This window comes from Dromiciops gliroides, chromosome 6, assembly GCF_019393635.1.
Source record: "Dromiciops gliroides isolate mDroGli1 chromosome 6, mDroGli1.pri, whole genome shotgun sequence".
Taxonomy (NCBI): domain Eukaryota; kingdom Metazoa; phylum Chordata; class Mammalia; order Microbiotheria; family Microbiotheriidae; genus Dromiciops; species Dromiciops gliroides.
In genome coordinates, this window is record NC_057866.1 from 194,207,402 (window position 1) to 194,235,256 (window position 27,855).

General features: G+C 38.8%; 1 protein-coding gene across 1 annotated transcript in view; it reads left to right on the forward strand.

Annotated features, from left to right (window-relative positions):
- The window catches only part of GALNT7 (polypeptide N-acetylgalactosaminyltransferase 7), a 194,623-nt gene that overhangs the window by 152,841 nt on the left and 13,927 nt on the right, over positions 1-27,855 (forward strand). Inside the window, 9 exon segments of the mRNA XM_043973515.1 lie at positions 2,780-2,946; positions 9,110-9,240; positions 9,557-9,636; positions 13,631-13,813; positions 16,273-16,390; positions 21,475-21,490; positions 21,493-21,539; positions 21,541-21,597; positions 23,555-23,773. Of these exon segments, the coding sequence (XP_043829450.1) occupies positions 2,780-2,946; positions 9,110-9,240; positions 9,557-9,636; positions 13,631-13,813; positions 16,273-16,390; positions 21,475-21,490; positions 21,493-21,539; positions 21,541-21,597; positions 23,555-23,773 (1,018 nt within the window).

Genomic DNA, 27,855 nt, shown 5'->3' on the forward strand with positions numbered 1-27,855 from the left:
GAGGCTCAGGCACCAGGAACCTGGCATTGCAGGAAGCATTATTTTGCTATTTATGGTTTGGGCGGTCTTCAAGGTTCATTGTTTTTCTATAAATAGGCACTATTTAAACTAACCTTGAGAGTCCAAACGCATTAAGCCTTTAAGAATATAAGACTGGAAACTGCAAAACCTAACCCATAACTCATTTCCAAATGGATTTTGGGAGAAAATTAATGGTGTCTTCAAATTCAAGGAGGCATAGTTTATGAATGATAATAATGCTAATATTTACATAATAGTTTACAATTACAAGATGCTTTCATATGCATTAGCTCATTTAATCCTCACAATCTTATAAAGTAGATAATATAAGTTGTAGGGTTTTGTTGGTTTTTTTTGCCTGATCACTGACTTCACTGGGGTAGAGAACTCCTGTTGTGTAAAAAACAAAAAACACCTTCCCATACAGATGGAAAATTGTGGCTTATATTCTTACAGAATTACCAGAAGCACAGAGAGGTTAAGTAACTTGCCCATGGTCATAAAACTACTCGATGTCAGAGGCCAAATTTGAACCCAGGTTCTCCTGAATCCAACTGACTCCCATACCATGCCACATAGCCTCTCCAATTCAATTACTATTACCTTTATTTTTACGAACTGAGGTAACAAAAAAAGGTAGAAGTAATATGTCCACAGTCATGAATCTTGTAAGTAAATGGTGGAACCAAGACTCAAAGCCTTGTCTTCTTCAGCTTTAAGGGCTTCTCTCTTAGCCACCCTACATGCTCCCCTCCCCCTTTAAAAATGTTAGATTAGAGGAGTAGCTAGGTGGCACAATGGATAGAGCACTGGCCCTGGATTCAGGAGGACCTGAGTTCAAATCCGGCTTCAGACACTTAACACTTTCTAGCTGTGTGACCCTGGGCAAGTCACTTAACCCCAATTGCCTCACCAAAAAAAAAAAAAAAGAAAAAGTAGAGAGATGGAGAGTATGGAATGTTAAATGAACTTTTGGAAGAGGTCACTGTCATTACTTTTACTTAATCACTTCACTTTGTCACAAGAGAGTCCTTGGACAGGTTGGGAATAATCTGAAAATATTTTTAATATGAAAACAAAACACATCAACAAAACTTTTTTTAAAAAAAGAGAGAAAATAAAATAAGACATAGTGAGGGTAAGCAAACTTTCACATATCACCAATGATTTTTGCATGAGAAGTGACTTGCATATAGTAGGTTCTTAATAAAGGAATTACTAAATTAGGAAGGAAAAAAAATACAACAGTACAAGGTGGGAGGTGGTGAAGGTCTGGACTGGAGAGTAGGGAAAAGGGTATGGATAAAAGACATTTTGGAGAGTTAAACTTGATAGGACTTGACAACTGATTGGATATGGTGGGTAAGGGATGATTAAGAAGCAGGATCCTGATTGCTAAGAAGGAGCAACTAAATACATAGGGAAAGAATCAGAAGAGAGAGTATCACTGAAGCCAAAGATAGGCTAGAAAAGAGGAAAGGGTGGTTAGTAGTGTAAAAAATAGTAGGGGGGGGGGTCATGGAGCCTTTTTTTTTTTCTAAACAAATAATTCTATTCCTTGAGCACAGCCTGAATTACTACTCTCCAAGCTTTGACAATTCACCCAAAAGAAGAATACAGTTTAGAGCAAGAGCAAAACAAATCCCAATTCCTAGGAAGAAGTTAATAACCTTCTTCCATTAAACTTCAGTGTTTAAACACCAATAAACTTCTTAATCTGTGATGATGCTAATGCAGTTTTTAACTCTTGCTTTGGACCTACACTTATATCTATTTACTCCTTCAACCTGCTTCATTAGAGAATTTTAAATCAAAAGCACTTAACTCCAGTTTATCATCAAGAAGTGCTTGCTACCTTCCACTAGCTCTGGTTACCTACACAGTGCCTTCAAAAGTAATTTGCTGCTCAATACCCCCATTAATGTTTGAGGCAAATCTCAGAGTTTGCACCAAACCCCATGGATGTTAACTTCTAATGGGGGAAAGGGGAGTGCCACTCATCCCCCCACACACACACAAACTTTTTTTTTGAAACTCCATGTCTGTTTGTACCTCAAGTTGCTAAAGCTTATTTAGCTAACCTAGCAACCCCAAGCAGTTTTAGAACCCAGTTCAGGCCAACCAGTTTCCTTTCATCTTTCTGAACATTTTAGCCACATTTGAACATAACGGAAGAGTTTTTAAACAAAGTTGCACAGTGGTTTCCTCACAGTGACTTAAATATTCACTCTATATGACTCAATACCACCCTCCCTCCTCTTGCTTAAGTTCAGAACCAGAAAAACAAAATAATGATTGAAGTTCAATCCCAGGTCATATAAAATAATATGGGTATGGAAAAAACACTGAGAAATTATTATAATAACATTCTCATGCATCATGAGTTGAGGACACTAAATAGCCCTTTCCCAAGTGAATTCACCAGACAGAGCTCTTTAAAAAGAATGAGTTGCTGTTGGCTGGTTAGGAACGAAGTCTAATTGGAAGTGCCTTATTTCACTTACAGAACATAATGCACTCATCTGTCTGTCTCTCTCTCTCTTTTTCCTCCCTCTTTTCCTCCTGTTTTTCTATTAAAACTGACATTTTGGGGTTTTGTTTTTACTAAGTATTGTATATAGACTTGTCAATAGGACAAAATTTCCCCAGTAAACATGATCTTAGTAAAATTGAGAACTAGTGGGCCTGTTGTGTTTGTATAGCTATAACTGACAATTATAGAATGCCTCTAAATAACCCAATTACAATCTTTTTACAGATGCAAGTATTGGCATTATGATGAAAACCTGCTCACTTCCAGTGTTGTCATTGTCTTCCATAATGAAGGATGGTCAACTCTCATGAGAACGGTTCACAGTGTAATTAAAAGGACACCAAGGAAATATTTGGCAGAAATTGTGTTAATTGATGATTTTAGTAATAAAGGTAATGAATTATAGAATTAACATTATATTTCCCCTTCAAAAAAAGTTAATTGTCCAAATAATATTAAAAATGAGAGCTTAGAAATGTATTAGCTTTTCTAAGCTATTAGCTTTTCCAACAATAAAAGATAAATGGATTTTTATAAAATCAAAAATTTTGAGATTTTTAAAGGAAACTATCAGTTTAAGTCATAATGAGTCCTTGGAGGTAGGTCAATTAGGGAGGCTATGACTAACTAATTATTTTTAGCAGGAACAGAGATTGCCTCAATTTTTTGCCTTAGATTCTATAAGAAATTAATAATAAAGGAAATTTATCAAACAGCTTAAAGACACTACCATCCCAGGTGTGTTGTAATAGTATGCTGACTCCATCCATAATTGCCAAAACAGAGATCATGACCTGTTTCACTGCACTGGAGTTTGGCACTTGATTGATGATATCAATATTGACTTTGACAGGAAAAATGAATTTCTAGTTTATGTGTATGAGAAACTGCTCTTAAAACTCATTTTGTTCTAAAGTTGATTTAAGCCTTTGAATAAAATAAAAATATCTGTTGTCTTTTATGACATCTTACTCAGGAGCCATTTCCAAGAACAAATATCGGTTAATTTTTGATCAGTTTTGCAAAAAAAGATTGATATAATAGTTCTCTAGATTTTTTTGATAGAAACATTTTATTTCTGCCAACAACTGTTTTCCAGTATAAAATTGCATGTGCATTCCAAACGCCAAAAACACAGAATGAGAGATAGAGAGTTCCAAGTCAAAACCAAATAAATATAGCCTGGGCCCTAAATAAACCTAGACTTGTGTTTATGATTTTTTTCCCCTTTGTCACTGAAGTGTTAAGTGGGACTCTGGAAATTGGCCACGGAATCAGCCCACTCAACTGCATCAGAATATTTTGTGTCTTCTCATTGAATGCACTTTGGGGTAAATACTCAACAAGCTAGTTTTTAGTCAGATTATTATTTTTCCCTGTCCAGAAATAGTGGTGCCATATGATAAAAATCTTTAAAAATTGGTCAGATTGTATAGAGTATGAAAACATAATGAGCAAATGTAGGCAAACAGACATTAAGTGCCTAATATATTGAGCACTTGCTAGGTGGTTGGAACAAATTTTAGGCAAACCTTAGTCCTTAACCTCAAATCTCATAAGGCCTGACAACACCTTTCCCCAACATTTGAATTAAACCACTCCCACAAAAAGGGCAACCATTTGGTTAGGGGCTTGCACAGTCTCCGGTATCTTTGTAAAGTAGCAATCACAACCCTAATCTTTTACTCATGTGGTACCACCAAACAGAAGGAAATAGGAACATAACCTGCCCACTTCCTTCCTCCCCTTTTTTTGTGCAACTGATTCTCAATTTTTGAAATCTGTGTGTCAGAAGCTACTGAATTTTTTAAATGCAGTGGCAGCAAATACATTTGATTTAGAATATTACAGTTTGGTCATTGGCAAAGACTTCCTCAGTAAGAGTAGAACAACTGCCTTAAAAAAAACAGTTGTTTTTGGAAAATGTGTTTCAAGATTATATAAAAATTTTTTTTAAAAATCGGAATCTACAAAAATGACAATAAAACTAGAAGTACCATAACCTTTCAGGTCATAACGATTGCAAGTCCTGGACCTTGTTAATAAATACACATATTAAAAAGGAGCATGCTATAAAAAGAAAATGAAGAAACATGAAAAGATTTGCTATTGGGGGCTGCTAGGTGGTGCAGTGGATAAAGCACATGCCCTGGATTCAAGAGGACCTCAGTTCAAATGCTGCCTCAGGCACTTGACACTTACTAGCTGTGTGACCCTGGGCAAGTCACTTAACCCTCATTGCCTCATAACCAAAATCAAAACAACAACAAAAAAAGATTGGCTATCCAAAAATAAAGACCTTTTAGAATATACCTGACAGACAACATGACAAAGTGGGTCGAGAACAAACCTTGAAGCTGAGAAGACCTGGGTTCAAGCCCCACCGCTCACACATACTGACTATGTGACTGTAGATAAGTCATTTGAGCCTCTCAATGAGATACTAAGACTATAAGTGATTAAGAAGATGCCAAGTTTTATGGGGGAATAGAGTTTCCTCATCTGGGAATACTTTAAACCAATGAAGTCACAAGTGTGGTCCCTATCGCATAATTTAAAGGTTTATCTTTGAACATGGCTCAGGGTGTATATAGTCCAGAGTACTAAGAACCAACTTTTTGGCAAATCCCTTTGACATATTTCTGTTTTGATTCTTACCAGAAGAGCACAAGATCTTAAGTTCATTTTTAAATTCCAAAAAAACTTTAAAAGCTGAAGGTCTTATGTGTATTAATTACACAGTGCTTGATTTATCAGATTTGAATGAAAGGTTGCTCTTTTCATCTCCATTATTTAAATATAGAAAATAGCCCTTTTTACTTGACTTTTGGTTCAAAGGTCAAAGCATTTCCAAACATGAAGCCTCTGGGAGGAAGAATGATGGATCTACTTTATAAAGAAGTAAATTGAAATCCATAAAGGTGAACAGACTCCTCTCAGTTCCAGTTTGGAAGCTGGAAATAATAGGACGTCCTTACTGGAAGAGTTACAGACCATTGTCCCCCTTACTATGCCTTTCTTCACTACTGAACATGAACAGGTCTTTAGAACCCATGCTTTCTCCTTATATATTTTGACCAACATCCTAGTTCCTTTGTTGAAGAGAAACCTGGCTTTTACCGGAGGATGCTACATCCTTGGAAAATCCACTCCATTGGTGGCCACTCCCTCCCTAGCATGACCAACTCTTCCTCTTCCCCCCACACATACACACACACTCCCTTGTACTCATGGGACCAGGATGTGGGATAAGCATCCTTCCTTTTATACACTGTTCCTTTCAGACCATTCCTCTACAAGCATCCCTCAATGCTTTCCCTTTTTTGAGTTCTTTTTATTCCACTTATAGAGCCTGCATATCTCCATCTATTTACCCCAAGATCAGAAAATCACAGAATTTCAGAGTTGGAAGGGTATTTGGGTCAATAGCCTTCTCTTGTTGTTCAGTCTTTTCAGTCATGTCTGTGACTCTGTGAAGCCAAAAATATTGGAATGAGTTTTGCTATTAGCTTTTCTGGCTCATTTTACAGTTGGGGAAACTGAGGTAAACAGGGTTAAGTGACTTGTCCAGGGTGACACAGCTAGTAAGTATCTGAGGATGGATTTAAACTCAGGTAGATGAGTCTTTTTTGACTCCAGGCCTGTCACTCTATCCACTGTGCCACCTGTCTGCCCTAACAACCTTCTAGTCCAACCCATAACAGAAAAAGATTCCTTTTTACACCATATTTTACATAAGGAAGCATTAGAGCCCTGAATTTAAAAGTTGGAAAATCTGGGTTCAGATCCTTACACTCTGCCTATCTTTATGACCAAAACATTTAGCCTCTCTGGACTTCCTGTTTTCTTATCTGTCAAATCATAGGCTTGGTCTAGGTGACCCTGCAGTCCCTATCAATCCTAAATCTGGGGATACCAAGTGAACCCCAGACTTTTGCTTGAAGAACTCCAGGAAAATAAAACCTGCTAACTCCCCAGACAGTCCATTCCATCCATTATAAAAATGAGGAGATTTTCCCTTACTTTAAACCTAAATTTGTCTCATTCCAACTTCCACCTATATCTTCTTTCCAGGACCAAAAACGAATAAGTCTAATCCTTCTTCCATAAAACAACCCTTTGAATTCTTGAAGACGACCATTATATTATTATGTTTCCTGAGATTAACTTTATCCAAGCTAAACATCACCAGTTCTTTCCACCAGTCTTCCAGAAACTTGAGTTCCTTTATTGTCCTGTTTGCAATGCTCCCCAGGTTATCAGTGTCCCTCTAGAAATGCAGCACCTAGAGCCTATGTGTACTCTGCCCATAGCAGAGTACAATGGGATTATCACCTCCTTATTCTTTTTTTTTTTTTTTTTTTTTTGCGCGGGGCAATGGGGGTTAAGTGACTTGCCCAGGGTCACACAGCTAGTAAGTGTCAAGTGTCTGAGGCTGGATTTGAACTCAGGTACTCCTGAATCCAGGGCCGGTGCTTTATCCACTGCGCCACCTAGCTGTCCCCTACCTCCTTATTCTTGTAGCATTTAGGGTTGCTTTCTGTCACTGACTTGTATTGTGATTGGAGTTCACCCCAACCTTTTGCCAGATCTTTTTCCAGACCAATCTGTCTTTTTATGTCAACCCATCTTGCATATGTGAAACCTAGTTGTTTTTGTTGTTGTTGTTTTAACCCAAATGTAATAATTCTATTAAATTTCACCTTGTTGGATTGGGCCTAATGTCCTAGGCTGTCAAGATCATTTGGGATCCTAACTTTGTCATCCAGTATATTCACTAAACCTCCCAGTTTTGTATCATCTACACATTTTATAAGTATTTGCTTTATGCCTTTATACAAGTCATTGATTCAAACATTCAACAGTACTGATTTCTAGGGCAATCCATTGGAGTCATTCTTCCAAACTGACATTGAACTACACACAGTAGGCCTTAAATCAGTAGGAGTTTTTGTTTCGTTTTGTTTTGTTTTAATTTTTAAAATCAGATTGTGGCCTAGAAATCATTAGACCCCACAGCTCATGTTTCATCCTGGGTCATGGTTGGCTTGACCTTAGAATTTGAAGAACAGGACACCTAAGCTTTGTTCCTGGCAATAAAGATTAACTTTACATTAATTATTTATCAAAACAACTAAGGAATCTGAGGAAGGACATAAAACAATAAATTATTTCTTGCACTGGGTTAGAAAGTCATTTCATTGATAAAGGCACTAGTTTAAAAAAAAATCAGACCCTTACTAGATAGGAAAATGCCCCAGATTTCTGGGTTTAGGGGGGCAATCAAAGCTAGAATTTTCTTCTTTATATTCATTAAATGATTATGGTAACTAAGCCATGTATTAATGGAAATCTTTAACTTCTTTAGTGGAAATACCTATATATGAGCTTCTGTCTAGCAGGCTTTCTGAAGATGAGCCAAGTGACTGCTATGTGTGCCCAGATTGATTTGCTCATTTAAACAACCAGCTTTTCTCTCAAAGTAACCATGTTTTTTTGTGATAGCGTATTTATGGACCAATTTTTAGACTCTTTTAAAACTGGGCTTCATTTTTGTGTGTCTACAAGCCAGCTATCATAAAGGCTTCCAGAAACCAGTTCTGCCTACAGTGAGCCAATCATATGTGTGTTTAGGGGTATAAACAAAACCTGTTTTCATTCAGAAGGGAGTCATGATGGAAACATTGGCATAATGCAATCAAACTTGTTGCAGCATGCTAAAATTCTTCTACCAGATGAAGGCTGTAGGTGTTCCAATACTTGCAATGCAAAGGAAGTGATACACCTTCACTTTTACTCTCTCCTTGGCCAGGGACCCCTTTTTGTGATCTCATGTTACAGACAACTATAACACTATCCTTTTGGAAAAAAAAAATAATCCAGCCAAGACCAGATTAATATAAACAGAGGAGAGAAGAGGATAGAAATATAAAAGAGTTTAATGGAAGAAAGCACAAACTTAACAATTATAACTATAAATGTGAATGGATTAAATTCCCCTAATAAAAAGAAAGATTAGAGAAAGTTAGTCCAGGAAGTAATGGAGAAATGGCCTATACTATAGTCATATTTAAATGAATGGGTATAATATTTATAGATCATATTCATCCTGCAAACTCTTGAGCTAATGCTTCTGCCCAAAGCAAACTATGTATTCTCTTCCCCCAAAGCTTATGGAATTTTAAACTCCAACTGAAAGTCTTAACTGGCAAAAATTAAGTAAAATAGTTATGATCCTTTTGTTCATTAGCCTTATGCTCATTTTTCACTCTTGTTAAGCAAACTAATCCTACATAATGAATGGGTACTGAGGTGAAATCAAATATACATACTTCTGTTTGTAGGGTTTTCTTTTTAAGTCAACATATAACTTGGATTTTCTTACAGCCAACAGCCTCCATCATGTTATAGCCAACAGCTATAGTTGAGTTATTCAGCCAAGTTTCCTATGTTCTATCCACACTTCCTGCAGAAATGGTGTTGGAATTAATTCATGAAAACAAACCTAGCCAATAATATATGTATATTTTTCCGTTTTGTTTTGTTTTTTCACAGCACACTTAAAAGAGAGACTAGATGAATACATTAAGCAGTGGAATGGCCTGGTCAAGGTATTTCGAAACGAGAGGCGAGAAGGCTTAATTCAGGCTCGAAGTATCGGAGCCCACAAGGCTAAACTTGGACAGGTAGGGGGAAATCCATGATAGTTTCATCTCCATCTAAGACCCACTCCCATAGTTCAAGGACCAAACCAAAGATCTTTTGAAATTAAAGTGAAAACTACATGATGAAATGATGAAGACTATATATCGTGCTTGTCCAAGTAGATCGTTTTAGTTGTCTTCATCTGTGTTCTTTACTCAAATGAGGAGTGCTGGTTTAAAGAGACACGCCACATATCCGGATTTAAAGTAATTCTGTCTGTCTTCAGATGATGTGAGATACTGTCCATATGCAGAAGTAATCTGTGTTCTATCATCCTGCCTCTTTTTCTTTTTGAAGGTTCTAATCTACCTTGATGCTCACTGTGAGGTGGCGGTAAACTGGTATGCACCACTCATAGCGCCTATATCTAAGGACAGGTAACACACACTTTCCTTCTCCCTTTGGGTGTTTTTCCCTCTTGTTTAAAAATAATCGGCCTCTTAGGGCTCACTTCATTGAGTCAGTTTGTCCCAAGTGCTGCCGTTTTATCCAACTGATATTTGTTTAGGGGAGATCATCCCAGATTGATAAAATGTCTGATATTTATGAGGTAAGCTTAGAGATGCCCCCACCCCCAATAGAGAATTAACCTGTAGTTGGGCAAATGAAGAGACTCCTTCCTTCATTTATACATTTACCCAAGAATAATTTTAAATATCCCCGTTTAAACCAGGGTGAGCATCCTAAAGGCTTAAAATGACCTTGCTTTGAAGTAAACTTGTTTGTTTGGAGGCCAGGCCTGCCTTTTCCTTGCTGCAACCCTCTAGTCTTCACTGAGAGGAGGGGGAAGGGGAATATAGTGAGAAACATAAGAACTCCCGATGAGAAAACTCTCCACCAAAGCAGATCCGAAATTGTTCTGCCAAAAGAATCTTGGAGAGTTACCTGAGACACTGTGAGGTTAAATGACTTCCCTGGGGTCACCCAATATGCTTCAGAGCCAGGACATGAACCTGGGTCTTCCATTTTCCAAATTCAGCTATCTGTCCTCTGTGCCGTACCTGCCTTTCTTAAGTTTTTACACCTACTGTTCTATCTTCTTTTCAAATACCACTTATGCTAAAGTAAGGAGAGAGGGAAGGTAAGAGGAAAGAAGGGAGGAACAAAGGAAGGAAGGAAGGAAGAAAGGAGGAAGGAAGGAAGAATGGATGCATACAAGCAGTTATTAAGCATGTTCTATATGCCAGGCACTGTGCTAAGCACTTTATAAATATCTCATTTGGTCCTCACAACAATCCTGGGAGTCAGGTGCTACTCTGACCCTCATTTTACAGTTGAGGAAACTGAGGCAGATAGAGATTAAATGACTTGTACAGAGGCACTCGGCTAGTAGGTATCTGAGGCCACATTTGAACTCAGATCTTCTGGAGTCCAGGCCCAACACTCTTTGTCAGATATGCTTTTCTATCAAAGTGACAGATAAATCCAGTACTATTTTTTAATATGTGAGATAATGACCAGTAACTGCAATATCTTAAAGCTCTTTTCTTGGTTAGGTCTTTAATTTCCTCAAGAGATTTTGTTAACTGAGAATTATAATAGTTGCTTTACCTCTTCTTACAAACCTAAAGAATCTTCTAAAATTTAATGCCATTGGGGACAGCTAGGTGGCACAGTGGATAGAGCACCGGCCCTAGATTCAGAAGGACCTGAATTCAAATGTGGCCTCAGACACTTGACACTTACTAGCTGTGTGACTCAGGGCAAGTCACTTAACCCTCATTGCCCCGCCAAAAAAGAAAAAAAAAATTAATGTCATTACCAAATTCCAAGTCTTGCCAGGTGGCTATTAGAAGGTAGTAGCTTATTCTTAAAGGCATCAGTGGTCCTGAGCCACAACTACAGTTCTTTGGGAATCCAGAAAAATTAGACATGCCAAATCCAGACATGCTATTGTGGTGGCATCTCTTAACGTTTGGAAGTGACTTAGCTTGAACAAATTAAGAAACTCTCCTTCCTTCCGGGACTTAATCGTTGATTTTTTTTTTTCAGATTTCTATTAAGGGTTAAAAAAATTATAGTGAACTTGGGAAGTGGGGAAAGTCATGGACTTAGAAGGGATCTTGGAAATCATTTGGACCAACTCCCTCCTTGTACAAGTGAGGGAATTTGTGTCTTTCCCAAGGTCACATAGATAGTACCAGGGATGAGACAGTAACAAAGATTCTTTACCTACAATGCCAAGGCTCTTTCTGTTGTGTCACGCATCTGTGCTTCGGTTTCATTAAGAGTTCATTATTGATTTTTCACTTCATGTGTTACTTGGTACAAGATATGATGGTACTTCATTAAATGATATTAAATGTTCTACATTTTGGCTTCTTTTTCCTCACCTTAATTTAGAGCAGAAAATTACATTCTTAAAAAAGTTTGTTGGCACAGTCAGTAGCCAGCTTATTGCTAGATATCTCTAGGGGATAGAAAAGAATCACAAAAGACACTTTAAATGACTTGAGGGATAAGAATCAATCAATCAGTCAACATTTATTAAATGTCAGCTGTATGCCAGGTGCTATGCTAAGGTCTGATAGAGGAAAGCTAAAAGATTACACATAAAAAAAAAATAAGCAAGGAACCATATGTAGATATACTTAGAAAATAATGGGAAGAATTTTAAGAAATCTTAACCCCTCCAAGCTTATTCCTAAACCCAATTTTAGCCCTGGAAGTATTTGTTCTTTATTTAACCCTGGTCATGCCAACTTACCTCTTCATTGTGTTTAAGAGTGAATCTGGTACAGAAAAGGCCCACTAGTACTTTTGAAATGTTGATCCAAACTTTTAAGACGTCATTAGAAATTGATAATTCATAGAAACTCTAAAGAGCTACAAGGAATGTTTATGTGGCTTTAAACCTGTTGAAGGGAGACATAATTTAGTGGAGACAGGAAATAAATCAGGAGTAGGAAAAAAATAATAAAACCAACCAGGAATTTGAGATTGATCTGTTCTATTGATTCACCGGACAATTCCTTTCACCTTTTGGTGTCTTCATTTTCCATTTTACAAAGTTCAGGGGATCCCTGCCTAGTTCTCTTTATAGTTTACAAGGAAGGTGAGGTTTAGTTAACATGTAAATTGCCAGGGGCAGCTAGGTGTTGAAGTGAATAAAGCACTGGCCCTGGAGACAGGAGGACCTGAGTTCAAATCAGGCCTCAGACACTTGATACTTACTAGCTGAGTGGACCCTGGGCAAGTCACTTAACCCCAATTGCCCCCACACCCCCAAAAAAAACACCTCAAAGTGAAGCATTCTCTATGTTTGTCTCCTAGGCCATCCTTCTAAAGCAAGGTTCTTAATTTTGGGGGTAGGGGGGGCGGTCTTGTGAAACCTATGACCCCCTTCTCAGAATAATCTTTTTAAATATATTAAGTAATATACATAGAATTTACAAAAACCAGTAGTATTATGACAACTTATCCAAATATAGTTATCTGAAAGTTCATGGACCCAGATTAAGAACTCCACGGGCTCTTTTCCCACTCGGATCCTGTACTTTGAAGAGAGCATAATATTGTAAAGTATTTAGCACATTTCCTGGAACATAGTAGTGCTTAATAAATGCCAGGTATCTACATGGTTAGGGAAGATGCTAATCTTTATTTTAGTAAATAAATAAATGAAGAAAATTCTTTAGGATAAGAGGAGTAGAGCAAGGCTAATGTATATCATTTCAATGCTAAATTTTATATCTTTTTGATTTTCTATCTAGGACAACTCTTCCATGAAGCTCAAAGAGGCTTTAAAGAGAGACCATTCCTTGCTTTTGTTTGGCCTTGGGCCTTCCTTTCCCCTGCTGAGGATTGAGTGGGTTGGGGTGGGGGGGCGAGGTTGGTTTGTTTTCCAGAAAAGCAGTTCTTTTCCTGTACTTTTCCTGGTAGCCTGTACTGTTTTCAGAGATAGGAAGGGCTAATGTCCATCTCACCATTAACTGCCCTGAAGTTATAAAATCAACAAGAACAGAAACAACTAAGGATGTGTGGCAAGTCCCATCTCCTTAATTCATTCACTCGTGTGTTTATGTTCAGAGAAGGGAAGTGACATGCCGGTATAGCAGGTTAGTCACAAGCTGCAGTGCCTGTAGGAACATGTAAAGGAGAAAGCACTATTAACAAACCTGACAGCTTGACTCTTTGGCCTTCCAGTATGTCCATGCATCCCATTCTTGGCCTCCTTTATTCCTTCCTTGTCAGAAAGAAAGGGGGAGTCCATTTTCCCCCCCTAATAGGGCAGTTCCTTAATCTTTTTGCCACTAGATTTAGAAGATCATGACAAATTTACAAATCTGACGGCATCATGGGATGAGTTAGATTAGGGAGTTTTCAGTTCTTGAGTTTAAAATGCTTTTTCATTTTCTGTAAATGTTTCAGAACTACATGTACTGTGCCTCTAATAGATTACATAGATGGGAATGATTATTCCATTGAACCACAGCAAGGTGGGGATGAAGATGGTTTTGCCAGAGGGGCCTGGGACTGGAGTTTGCTATGGAAACGTATTCCACTAAGCCACAAGGAAAAGGCGAAAAGAAAACATAAAACTGAGCCTTATCGGTAAAGAACATTGATTTTTTTTTTTTCTTCTGAAGTCAAATGTTCTCTAAGTGGTTTGTTTGTTTTTTTTTTTCCTCCTCATGAACTCGTGTAAAATATATGGGTCCATACCCTCCATTCATCTTTCCTGCAATCATCACTACACTACAGAACCGTATGTACTGTGCCGATTATAGATATCATAGATGGCAACAATTTTAAAATTATGCCCCAAGGGGGTGGTGATGAAGATGGGTACGCTCGAGGAGCGTGGGATTGGAGTTTGCTCTGGAAGAGAGTGCCTCTGACCCAACGGGAGAAGACAATGAGAAAGACAAAAACTGAGCCCTATCGGTAATCACTGAGTAACTTGTGTTCCTCTCTAACAGATATTAACATTCTAAATACTTGTGTGAAACTGGCATTCTACTAACAACTTCTGTACTGTCAGATATGTAAAAAAAAAAAAAAAGCTTCATTCCCTTTTACTAACCATTTGTAACTATGCTACCTGCCTAGTAGAACTGCAAAAATTACCTTTGCTGCTTCTCCCTTGTTCTGCTTAAAATTGAAATCTCTACCCAAAATGTACTCACTGAAAATTTGCTTTTGCCCTGGGGGGGGGGGAAAAAGTAATGATATGAGACTTTGTTTCCAAGCACCGTTGGATGAAATCATTCCTTCTCCACCTCTCCTATGAGAGTTGTAGTCAAATTTTAATTCTTTCGAGCATAATGAGGATATCATATGTAACATGCGATACAGAGCATCCGAAAAGTCTTGGTATAGTTTTTAAACTTTAGTAGCTTAGGACCTTTGGGGACAGTCTATATAAGCTGCTTAAAATTCAAAATTTCTGTATCTCCTTTAATGCTTGGGTGTAACTCCTGTGAACATTGAAGGACAAATCATTAAATAAAAAAACCAACATAATATTCCTTTTAGTTTTATGATCCAATTCCACCCTACACAGTTTATGGTAGGTCAAGTTCGATGAGCAGAGGCAGATGGCTCAAGAAATGTTTAACGGCTCCTCTATTTCTATTTGTTCTCAGGAATATGTTCTATTGGAAAGAAAGCTCTTTCCAAAATAGGCTTCCCCCCCCCCCAAAAAAAAATCCATTTTCCAAATAAAACAATTAATTGCATCCCATTTCTTTTGGTTTCTCCACTGATGAATGTTATCTTCGAAATATGGCATAAAATGAAATATTTTCGCCAGACATTTCAGGAGTGGGCTTTCTCCTCCCCATGTGTTTAAATTGTTTTTGTCAAATCTCTGGGAAACTCTGGTTTGATGATTATTTCAATTACCTTTTTACACTGTTTGATGCTGTCTAGGGGAGTGGTCGTGATTTTGTGGAAGATGCTTATGATGTCGTTTCAATTTCTTAATTTTTTTGTGGGGGATGTCGTTTAAATCTTTTGTGTGATTTAGGATTTCATGGTGTATTTATACTTTTTTATACTTAAACTGAAATGGCAAGCAAAAAGAAATTATAGAACTTCAAGCCTGGGAATATCACATTAGAACAGTTATAAAACAGCCCAGAAATCATCTACTTGTCTACTCACTGGGCTAATAAATTTTTTAAATTATTTACCAGGTTGTCATAACAAGTTATTCCCTTAAAATCATCTGTGTGTCGTTAAAATAAAACCACCCCATGATTGTCCAGATTAAATCTCTGCTGGGATATTTTTGTAGCTCTAAAAGGCCCAGTTATGAGAATAATTTTAAGAAACAGAACAACATATGTCATTGGAGTATGGCTGGATATTTTGGTAACGTGGTCTAAGGACAAACCGAAGGGTAGAACAGCTTGTGCTTTATAAGATTTTCTTTTCTTAATAGAATTACTGTTCCATCCCTAATGAGGTTTCCTGTGCCAATTGAGGCATCAGGTTACTAGCGGCCACTGCAGATGCACAAACTGTGACTACTCTCCTACCATCCTATGGAGATGTGCACCCTTCTCGCGTTTGTCAAGTCCCTGAACTATTAAATTAAAAAATGTCAGGCGGCTGCGAATGGGCAGTGGTTTCCTTCTTCCCAGAATAAGTCATAGGGATCACCCTAATGGTAGTTAGCAGAACACCACCACCCAGCTGCTTGGGAGTAGAAGGGATGAATGCTTTGCATTTAGCTAAAGCCAGAGTTCATTTTTCAGCCTGTAGCATCCCGCTGGATTAGCAGTGAAAAACTAGATAAGGATGGAGGCTCCCTCTAATGGCTGAGCCAAGGCTTTAAGTAGTTTGTATGGAGGGGAAAAAAAAACTCAGAAAATTCATTGAGGGGAGGCATGTACACAGATTCCTTCCAAAAGCTAAATAATTTCTTATTGTTTGTTCATCACTTGAATCTTCTTCGATTATTCATTTGTGTGCAAGAGGTGATGGCTTTCTGTTGTCTTTTGTTTTGTTTTGCTTTTTTTTGTTTGTTTGGATTTAATAGTTATTTTATTGTCTTGTTTTCTTAGGTCCCCAGCCATGGCTGGTGGATTATTTGCCATTGAACGGGACTTCTTCTTTGAGTTGGGTCTCTATGATCCAGGTCTTCAGATCTGGGGTGGTGAAAACTTTGAGATTTCTTACAAGGTAAAACATTTCATTTTAACAGGTGCAGTTTATGAGGGTGGTCCACATTTGTATGTTAAAGCCTGGCTTTTTTTAATTCTTCAATTCAACAAGCATTTATTAATTTTATTAAATGTATTAATGCTCGGTGAAAAGCATTGTGCTACTGGGATACAAAGAGGAGAGGTGATTAAGGGAACCCCCTGACTGTCTCTAATCCAGGGGTTCCTAATTCAGTCTGTGAACTTTTTTTTTTTTGGTGAGGCAATGAGGGTTAAGTGACTTGCCCAGGGTCACACAGCTAGTAAGTATCAACTGTCTGAGGCTGGATTTGAACTCAGGTGCTCCTGAATTCAAGGCCAGTGCTTTATCCACTGTGCCACCTAGCTGCCCCCAGTCTGTGAACTTTAAAAAATATATTTTGATAAATATATTTCTGTATAACTCATTTTCTTTGTAAAATCCCATGTGGTTTATTGTATGCAATTTGAAAACATTCTGAAGAGTCCATAGCTTTAAACTAAACCAGAAGAGGTCCATGACACAAAAAAGACCAAGAACCTCTGTTTTAATCTCATCACATGAACCCGAAGACATACTAAATAAATTAGAGGTTCCCTGTAATATTCCTGGTTGATTCAGTAGGGCCCCCTCTTCACAGGATGAGATTATAAGGCATGGATGAGGGACCCACCAAATCAATCAGGAGTTCCTCTGATCACCCCTGCTACAATAACAACAACAACAAAAATAGTCCCCACTCTTACATTCTACTAGGGGAACACAGCACGTTCCCACATAATCATATACAAAATAACACAAAGTGACTTCAAGAAAAGGGCTTTAATAACTAGGCATCAGGTAGAACCTCGAAGGAAGCTAGGGACTGTAAGAGTTAGAGGTGAGGAGAGAATACAGTTCCAGATGGGAGACCCCCTAGGCAAGCACATGAAGACGGGATTTTAATTTTTTTAAATGTATATCTTTAAATCAAAGAGCATAACCAAAATGAATATTTATTAGTTTTTTTATGTATGAGAAAGGAAGATTGTCTGGGTTACATGACAGGAGCCCAGGATAGCTAATGGACCATCCGCTTGCTTCCCTTGGTATCTTCACAATGTCAAGAAAAAACTCCTGGCGCACTAGGTGGCACCCCTTTGAGATGGCCAGGGAAAGAGTCACAGGACAAGCTGTGACCTGCATTGGTGGAGTGATTACCAACGACGAATTCATTTGAATATTTGTTTGAGAATCAAAAATTCATCTAAGGCAGAATTTAAGCTAAAAAAAATGTTTTTAAATGTTTTAGCTCATGAGGAGCTAAGACATTAAGGGGTTTAATAAATATTTATTGACTGAGCCTGACAAGGGAACAATTAAGAACTAAGAATGAATGTGTGCCTGTTCTGGAGAAACTTTTTCTTTACTTAATTAATAAATACTACTACTACTACTACTACTACTACTACTAATAATAATAATAATAATAATAACTAACATTCATAGAGCACTCCAAGGTTTACAATAATACAAAATATTTACAAATATCTCATTTGTCCTTAGTGCCTTTTGTCCGACATCACCTGTCACCTACTCTTTCTGTACATATATCCTGTATGGGACTAGATATTTCCATGCCATCTTCCTCATTTGAATTGGGCTCCCTAAGAAAAGTGTTTGTGATATTCTCAGCACTTATCAAGATGACTAGCACATAGGTTCTTTAAAAAAATTCTTGGGGCAGCTAGGTGGCACAGTGGATAGAGCACCGGCCCTGGAGTCAGGAGGACCTGAGTTCAAATCCGGCCTCAGACACTTAACACTTACAAGCTGTGTGACCCTGGGCAAGTCACTTAACCCCAATTGCCTCACTAAAAAAAAAAAAATTCTTGTTGACTTACTTCCTACCACTGTAACCATTAGGTTCCAAATTGCTTTTTAAGACTAAAGATAGGGGCAGCTAGGTGGCACAGTGGATAGAGCATCAGCCCTGGATTCAAGAGAACCTGAGTTCAAATCCAGCCCCACACACTTGATATTTACTAGCTGTGTGACCTTGGGCAAGTCACTTAACCCCCATTGCCTCATCAAAAGACAAAAGAAGGAAAAAAAAAGACTAAAGATACATTTTTTTTTAATGTTTCAAAGTTTCTATCAGATTCTTGAGAGCCAGACACAAGGCGTTCTTTTAGGAGAGGGTAGTGGATTAGAGGCTGATATAGTAAGTACTGACCCTGATGGTGTCTTGCCCTCACTGCCCATCCCCCCAGGTCAATCAATCAGCAAGCCTCTTTTATGTACTGTGCTAAGTCTGAGAGATACAAATACCAAAATGAGGATGTCCCCTTCCTCAGGAAGCCTTATATGCTGTTAGTTGTGTACAGAATGTGCATAGATAAGTAAATGCAAGCAACATACACAGTGATCCTAGAGACATGGGGAGTCTGTCATTTCTTGAGTAAGGGAATAATTGTGGTCAGACCTGTGCTTTAGGGAACATCATTTTGGCAGGTGTGCTGAGAATGAAGAGACTAGGTGCTGGGAGACCACTTAGGAGGCTGTTTCAACAGTCCTGGTTATAAGTGACAGAAGCTCATCTTTTATTATGATAGGAAGAAAGGGGATGGCTATAAAAGATGCTGAGGAAGTAGAATCAGCAAAACCTGGCACTTGATTAGGAGAGCAGGGGAGGGCAGAGTAAGAAGGAAGAGTTTAGGATGACTCCTAGCTTACAAACCTGGGTACAACTTAGAAGGGTGATGCCTTTAATGGATATAGGGGAGTTAGAAGGAGGGCTAGGTTTAGTTGGAAAGGTAAGATAACTTTTGGATCTGCTGAAAAGCATATAGGACATCCAGGTGGAACTATCAAGCAAAAAAAAGCATTTGGAGTTATGGGTCTGGAGCTCAGGTGAGGACCAGATATGCAGATTTACAATAGAGATGATGGCTGAATAACAACAACAATAATACTAATCGCATTTATATAGCCCTTTAAGGTTTGCAAAGCACTTTACAGATGTTTCATTTGATCCTTAAAACCACCCCTGGGAGAGAAGTGCTATTATTATACCCATTTGACAGATGAGGAAACTGAGGGAGACAAGTAACTTGACCAGGGTTACACAGCCAGTGTCTGAACCAGATATGGGTTCAGGTCTTCCTGACTCCAGGTCCAGTACTCTATCCATTGTGTCACCTCACTGCTTATAAATCCAACTCCAGGAATTGATGAGATCACTGTAAGGGAGAAGAGGAGGGAGCAGAGCGCCCAATTCTTGGGTGCACCCACCCATAAGGAGCAGTGCGTGAAATATAAACCTTCAAAGAGGATTAACCACAGGAGCACCAAGCCAAGACAAATAAGTACATGGGACCCAGCTGCACATGGACATAAGCACAAATATATTCCCAGAAACCCAGGAGCATATACAGACTCTATCGGCTGAGGAAGGGAGGGAGAAGAGCAGAATATGAGAGTTAATGTGTCAATGATGAGCCAGGACAGGTTTTGTTCAGCACAGGAAGGCTGAAACTGTGTTTATTTTCTTCCTGTGTAGCAAAGGGACATTAATACCTCTGTAGTCCCTGTACTACTAACTCCAAAGGGGTGTAACGTAGGAAAAAGTGTTTTGCAGAATTTAAAGTGCTGGTATAAATGTCAGTTATCGTTGTGTAATGTAGGAAAATGTGTTTTGCAGAACTTAAGTTGTTATATAAATGTCGATTATATTATCTCCAGTTTTCACTCCTAAGGACTATATTTCTCAAAGGCAGTTTATGGGCAAGTTTTTCATTCATTACTTTAAATAAATAAAGTGTGATGTTAAAAATAAAATAATTGATAATAAATTAATAATAAAACTAAAATAATAATGTTTTAAAAAGACCGAGGGGCAGCTAGGTGGCGCAGTGGACAGAGCACTGTCCCTGGAGTCAGGAGTACCTAAGTTCAAATCTGGCCTCAGACATTTAACACTTACTAGCTGTGTGACCCTGGGCAAGTCACTTAACCCCAACTGCCTCACTTTAAAAAAAAAAAAAAAAAGGAGACCGAGAAGGGTCAGATATACAGGTAACAGGAGTAGCAGGAAAGAGCAGATTCAGACCCAGGGAGGAGGAAGCAAGCATTCCTTAGGTCGTCCAGGGTCAAACAGTCAAGGCCTGTGAACTCTCTGGCAGTGGAAGAGATGACCAGAATGTCTCACAGCACCTCAGGGGGATAAACCCCGAAACTCCCCTGAAGCTGTGAGAAACACCCTAGGTGCTACTATTTGGGTTGGTGCTGGCTGTCCATACAACTGGCTGCTGTGTCTGTGTACTCCCTGCACATAACCCCTGGCCATTCGTAATAGCTACCATTTATATAGTGCTTTAAGGATTACTGAGCGCTTATAGATACCTCCTTTGATCCTCAAGAAGACCACATGAGGTAGAGGCTATTGTTTCCATTTTACAGATGAGGTGTAGAGATTCAGACAGGTAATTAATACAGCTAGTATTGAATCAGAATTTGAACTCGGGTCTTCCTGAATCTTAGTCATGGCGCTCCAACCACTGCTACTTGACCAGGCAGAAGTGCTTATGTAAGCAGCTAAAACCTCATCCTAGAACTTCTCAGTTACCTTAGCAGGACTGTATGCAGCCCTCCCTGCCCCCTCCTCTTTCACCTCTGCTTGGCAACCTTGGGCTGGCTTCCCATTTGTCTTAACTGTCTTTTCTTGGAATTGTTTAGAAAACCGTATTGAAGAAAGGTTGCTAGGGTTACAGGAGTATATTGAAAGGGTCCTTTTGGTAGCCAACTGATTGCTCTGCTCCCAGCAGCCTTCTGTGTTGTTGTATGATCACATGAGAATAATTTATTTCAAGCTCTTTGCAAACCTTCAAGTGCTATATAAATCTCAGCTTTTATTATTATTAATTGTTGTTGCATTGCTATTATTGTATAGATTGTGGAAATCGCAGTGTCTTAATATTTAACTGAATAATTTACTACGGCTGTTCTCAGAAACATAGATAATTTAAGACAAGATTTTAAATGCTTTGGGGTTTTATTTTATTTATTTAAAAACAAACACATCCACATTTTTCTTTCCTTGGCAGATATGGCAGTGTGGTGGCAATTGTTGTTTATCCCTTGTTCTCGAGTCGGGCATATATACCGTCTTTCGGGGTTGGCAAGGAAATCCACCGCCAATTTATTTAGGATCTTCTCCAACACTAAAGGTAAGTCTTGTCGTTAAAACCATAAGAAGGGGTGAATCTTCTCAGGAGTGACACCTTTAAAATTGATGGAAAGATGATGATGAAGCAACGTGCCTGCCACTCCTGATGGAGAGGGGACAGATCCAGCCAGTGGGGAAATTTGTTTTTTATGTGTATTTGTTACAAGGGGTTTGTTATTCTTTCTTTTTTTATGGGGAAGGGAAGCAAAGGAAGGCTAGGACAAGGATAGTCAAAAAAAGAAAGAGAAAAGAATCCATCAAAGCTTATTTTTTTAATGTGCAGGAAAAGGCCAGAAAGAATCACAGGCGAGCAGGAAAGCTTTGAAAGTTACACACACCAACATATCTATATATAGACTTATACATAAACCCATATATATATATATATATATCAAATCTGGCCTCAGACACTTGACAACTTACTAGCTGTGTGACCCTGGGCAAGTCACTTAACCCCAATTGCCTCACACACAAAAAAAATAAAATATGTATTTTAAAAGCAAGCTGCATGGAATAGATTGATAATTTTTTGTACAATCCTCTTTTTCTGTTCAACTGTGTACATAGAAATGCTTATTTAATTTGGTGTTCGCTAAGCCAAGAATTTTTTTTTTAATTCAGGGGGATGAAAGCATATAATGGTACCTCTGACAGCTAGCAAAATTGTGAAATATGGTTAAACTAGAAGTGACCTGTCACTTGAAAAAATAAAAAGAGTTAGAAGTGTTAGGAATTCAGAAATATTTTTAGCATTATTTATCACCCCAAATACTAGTCTTTTAAATAAATAATAGAGTGTTATTTGTTATTCACTCAAAAATACACAATATAATGATCTCTATGTATGCATACTCAGAACATTGATAAGAATAGTAAGCTGGGGGCAGCTAGGTGGCACAATGGATAGAGCAACACTGGCCCTGGATTCAGAAGGACCTGAGTTCAAATCCAGCCTCAGACACTTGACACTTACTAGCTATGTGACCCTGGGCAAGTCACTTAACCCTCATTGCCCTGTCCCCCCCCAAAAAAAAGGAAAAAAAAAGAATAGTAAGCTAATGGATCTGATTTTTTATTTCTATCCTTATTAACCCTGTGTTGATTCAGAAAATATTTTTTTCACAATGGAATCACAGATTTTTAGAGCTGAAAGTGACATTTTGTTCATTTTTTAAAGTCATGTGCAACTCTTTGTGACCCCATTTGGGGTTTTCTTGGCAAAGATACTGGAGTGGTTTGCCATTCCCTTCCCCAGCTCATTTTACAGGTAAGGAAACTGAGGCAAACAGGGTTAAATGACTTTCCCAGGGTCATACAGCTCGTAAGTGTCTGAGGCTGGATTTGGACCCATGAAGATGAGTCTTCCTGACTCTAGACCTGGCACTCCAACCACTGTTCCATCTTAGAGATCACCTACTCAAGCACCATTTTACAGATAAGAAAGCAGATGCCCATAAATGTTAAATGATTTTTCCCAAAGCCCCTTGACCCTTGCCCTAATTGGTGACTACCTCTCCTGTCCCTCTTTCAGGGAAACCCAGCCATGCTCACTCCTTTCCATGTTCTCTGGCCATCTCCTCTAGAGCCTTGCTAACTACCTTGGCCCATACGTTTTCCTTTACACCACTAATAAGAGAAACTCACCATCCTAGGACAGGGACATGAGGTCGGAGGCTAGAATGAGGAAGCATGACAACTTGAGGGTGGCCTGAAATGTTTCACTTTTTTTTTTTTTTTTTGGTGGGGCAATGGGGGTTAAGTGACTTGCCCAGGGTCACACAGCTAGTATGTGTCAAGTGTCTGAGGCCGGATTTGAACTCAGGTCCTCCTGAATCCAGGGCTGGTGCTTTATCTACTGCACCATCTAGTTGCCCCCATTGCCTTCTTTTAAAACAGATTTTTATGTTGTGAAGTAAAAACTTAGTATGTTGCCTTATCAATATTTTTCTTTTCAACAGAACTACATTAGAGTTGTGGAGGTTTGGTGGGATGGCTACAAAGACTATTTCTATGCCAGTCGCCCTGAATCAAAAGCACTAGCCTACGGGGATATATCTGAACTAAAAAAATTTCGAGAAGATCACAACTGCAAAAGTTTTAAGTGGTTCATGGAAGAAATAGCTTATGATATCATCTCACACTATCCCTTACCACCCAAGAATGTTGAATGGGGAGAGGTATGTATGAGCTTGTACTCAGTGGTCATAGTATGTTTGTGTATACTCATAGGCACATGGACACGTGGGTATCAGGGATGGATGGCCAAGGTGAGAGAAAAGAGAAAAAAGTTTGGTTAAGAACTGCCTTCTTATTCTTCCCTCCTAATCAGCCATCCAGGGTCCCCCTCCTAGCACTGAATGGAACCTATCAGGAGAGGAGAAGAGAAAAGCAAAGACAAAGTATTATGAATAAGTATATTATCCTTTAGGGTCTCTCTTAAAAAAAAAAAAGGCCAGGTATATTATGGGTTACAAGTTAGGTTATAACCTAACTTGTTTTGTTCAGATCATATCTAGATTATTGTGATCCGTTCAGAAGCATTTTAGAAGGAACATGGACAGTGTCAGAGGTAGTCAAGCTTGGTAAATCGTCATACCCTGCCAGATAAGGCCAGTTGGACAAGTTGAACATATTTAACTGGGGGAATTGGCTGCAATAAAAATTTTATACATATGGGTCCTTTTCCTGTTCCTTTGCTTTCTCTGGGATATAGACCTAGTAGCAGTATTGCTGAATCGAAGAGTAGGCACAGTTTTGTAGACCTTTGGGCATGGTTCCAAATTGCTCTCCATAATGGTTGGAGCATTTCACAATTTAGTGTCTCTATTTTCCCACGTCCTCTCCAGCATCTGTCATTTTCCTTTTCTATCATGTTAGCCAATCTGATAAATGTGAGGTGGTACCTCAGAGTTGTTTTAATTTGCATTTTTATCATCAGTGGTGATTTAGAGCGTTTTTTCATGTGACGGTTGATAGCTTTTATTTCCTTAAAGATCTTTCTGATACCTAAATTAAAGATGGATTATAGTGGGAAAAGATTTGAGGCAGGGAGGCCCACCAGAACTCTGTTCTGATAATACATGCATGACGTAAATGAGACCTTCGCCAGGGTGGTAGCGGTATTAGAAGAGAGAAAGAGGCATAGAGGAGAGGTGTTGTGAAGATGGAATGGAAAGGACTTGGCAACAGATTAAAATTGGAGGAGAGTGACCGAGAGTGAGCGGTTAAGGAAGGCACTTAGGTTCTGAGCTTGGGTGTCTAAGAGGATTGTGGTGTCCTTGACAGTACTAGGAAAGTGAACAAACACTTTTTAAGTGCTCCCTGTAGGCCAGGGACACAGAGATACAAAGAAGCGTAGGAAGCCAGGAAGAAGGGAGGGAATGAAGGAGAAAGATAATGAGTTCAATTTTGGACATGCTGAATTTGATATGCCTATGGGACATCCAGCTTGAAATATCTAATAGGCAGAGATACAAGCATGGACGTCAGGAGACAGGTTAGGGCTGACTGAACAGATCTGGGACTCGTCAGCATAAAGATGGGGATTGAATTCATGGGAGTTAATGAGATCACCAGTCAAAATCACGTCGAGAACCTGTGAGTCATCCTTCCATTTAGTAGCTGTCCCTTCCTTCTGTTTAAATCAAGAATGTCCATATTGACAAAATTCCATTTCTCCTGCAGAATGCCCACTTAGAGGTCAATGGGCAGGGATCTCACCTTTAGAGTTCCAAAAACTATGATTGTTAGTGTCCCCCACACCCTGTCACTGTAGATAGAGCAAGGGATTCATCACCAAGAGGCCCCCTGGGGCCTACACTCTCTGCTCTTAGCTAGGCTAGTCCTCAGAAAGCAGACCATAGTCCATTTCCAGAACCATAGTTGAACCCTTTCCAGATGGGAGGAACCTATCAGAGCTTTCGCGCCTTTGAAAATGTAGCATTACTTCCGTGCCATGATGAAATATTGGAAATAAGATTTTGTAGATTATAGAAAGGAGAAAATACACACTAATAGTTTGTTTCCTCAAATAACCCTATGTGGTGTTATGACCCTGCCATTATTGCTGAAGGGAAGTGGCAGTTGTTTGATCATTATAGATATAGATACAAATACATATGAGTGCACATGTGTGACATGTGTACACATGTGAATGCCTATATTGATACATGTGTGTGTATTGTATATGTACACACATATATTCAAAGAGTTTTTTTCTTTTGCATGTGTACTGATAGGGACATTTTTGAAAAACACTCTCTTTGAGAAAAGTACCTCCAGGGCAGCTAGGTGGCGCAGTGGCTAGAGCACTGGCTCTGGAGTCAGGAGTACCTGAGTTCAAATCCGGCCTCAGACACTTAACACTTACTAGCTGTGTGACCCTGGGCAAGTCACTTAACCCCAATTGCCTCACTAAAAAAAAAAAAAGAGAGAGAGAGAAAAGTACCTCCTTCCTCTCTTATGTGGTATTACTATATGCAGTGTAATGACCCTGCCATTACTGGTGAAAGGAATTAGCAATTGTTTGGTCGATAATATACATATATATATATAGAGAGAGAGAATGATATACCTATACACAGATATATACATGGATATACATATACAAGTGTATATACTCATATTCAAAGTATTTGTCTCTTTTGGATGTGTATATACTGATGGGAACATTTTAAGAAATCACTGTCTTAGAGAAAAAAAAAAATATATATATATATATATATATATCCCTCCTCTCAGAGGACTGTATTATATGCAGCCAGATGGTTTTGCTGAACTGCAATTATTTTTCTCATCCATTTTCATTTTTGTTACAAAGAATGGCATTTGGTCGGGAAGGCAAGAGGAAGAATATGTTCTTGGAAATGAAGGTGATGTGAAAACAAAGGCCAAAATTAAAACTAGATTGAAAAGAAAAGAAAATCTTTTTCCTTGAAAGAGAGACAAGTTATGACCCCAAAACAGAGGGATGAATGAATGAAGTTATCTCAAATTCAGGAAAAGCTATCAAGGATAGGACTTCGGTGGGCCTCTTAGCAACCTGCTGGACAGGAAGGAAGCTGAGACTAGATGAGTAGCCAAAGTGCACAGGAGGGATCTCTGCTCCTGATGTGAAGATCCCAGACCTGTATCTAGGCTAGGAAACAGATTCCAGAACATAGGATCATAAATTTAGACTTAGAATTGGTAGACTTTCTAAATAAGCACTCTCAATTTTAGGAATGAGGAAACTCACAACCCAGAGTTTGAAGTAACTACCTGGGGTCATACAGGTAACAAGGAACAGAACTAGGACTCAAAACCTGGTCCTCCGACACCAATGCTAGTGCTGTTGCCCCTGCTTGAAGACTAAGCCACTTTAGCATGCTTGGCAAACCCAAAGTGCCACCGCTCCCAAGTCCTTGCATGGATTTCCAGCATCCAGCTCTTTTTTTCTTTTTTCTTTTTGTGGGGCAATGAGGGTTAAGTGACTTGCCCAAGGTCACACAACTAGTAAGTGTCAAGTGTCTAAGGCTGGATTTGAACTCATGTCCTCCTGAATCCAAGGCTAGTGCTTTATCCACTGCGCCACCTAGCTGCCCCCCAGCATCCAGCTCTTGGTGGAATTTGTCACTGGAAATGGAAAATCAGCTGGCCAGTGGTTTCAATGAGGCAAAGAGGAGTTAAGAAAGATTAAAGTCTCATCTCCCACAGGTTTGTATCAGGCCCTGAATAGTATTTTTCTGATTAATCTAATTTTTATTAACATCTGGAATCTGTTTATTGACATCACCTCACCTTCATTTCTGAATGTCTATCCCTCTTCCTAGCCCATGTCCCTAGTAAGCTATCACTCGTAATAAAGATTTAAGTCTTCTTCCTCCTTCTTCCTTCTTTTTTTTTAATTTTATTTTGGTTTTTTTTTTTGCAGGTTAGTAAGGGTTAAGTGACTTGCCCAGGGTCACACAACTAATAAGTGTCAAGTATCTGAGGTCTGATTTGAACTCAGGTACTCCTGAATCCAGGACCAGCGTTTTATCCACTGTGCCACCTAGCTGCCCCAAGATTTAAGTTTTAAATTTCAAAAATGTTTATAATTTTTTTTAAAAGCAGCTTAGGGGCAGCTAGGTGGCACAGTGGATAGAGCACCGGCCCTGGAATCAGAAGGACCTGAGTTCAAATCCGGCCTCAGACACTTAACACTTACTAGCTCTATGACCCTGGGCAAGTCACTTAACCCCAATTGCCTCACTAAAAAAAAAAAAAAAAAAAAAAAAAA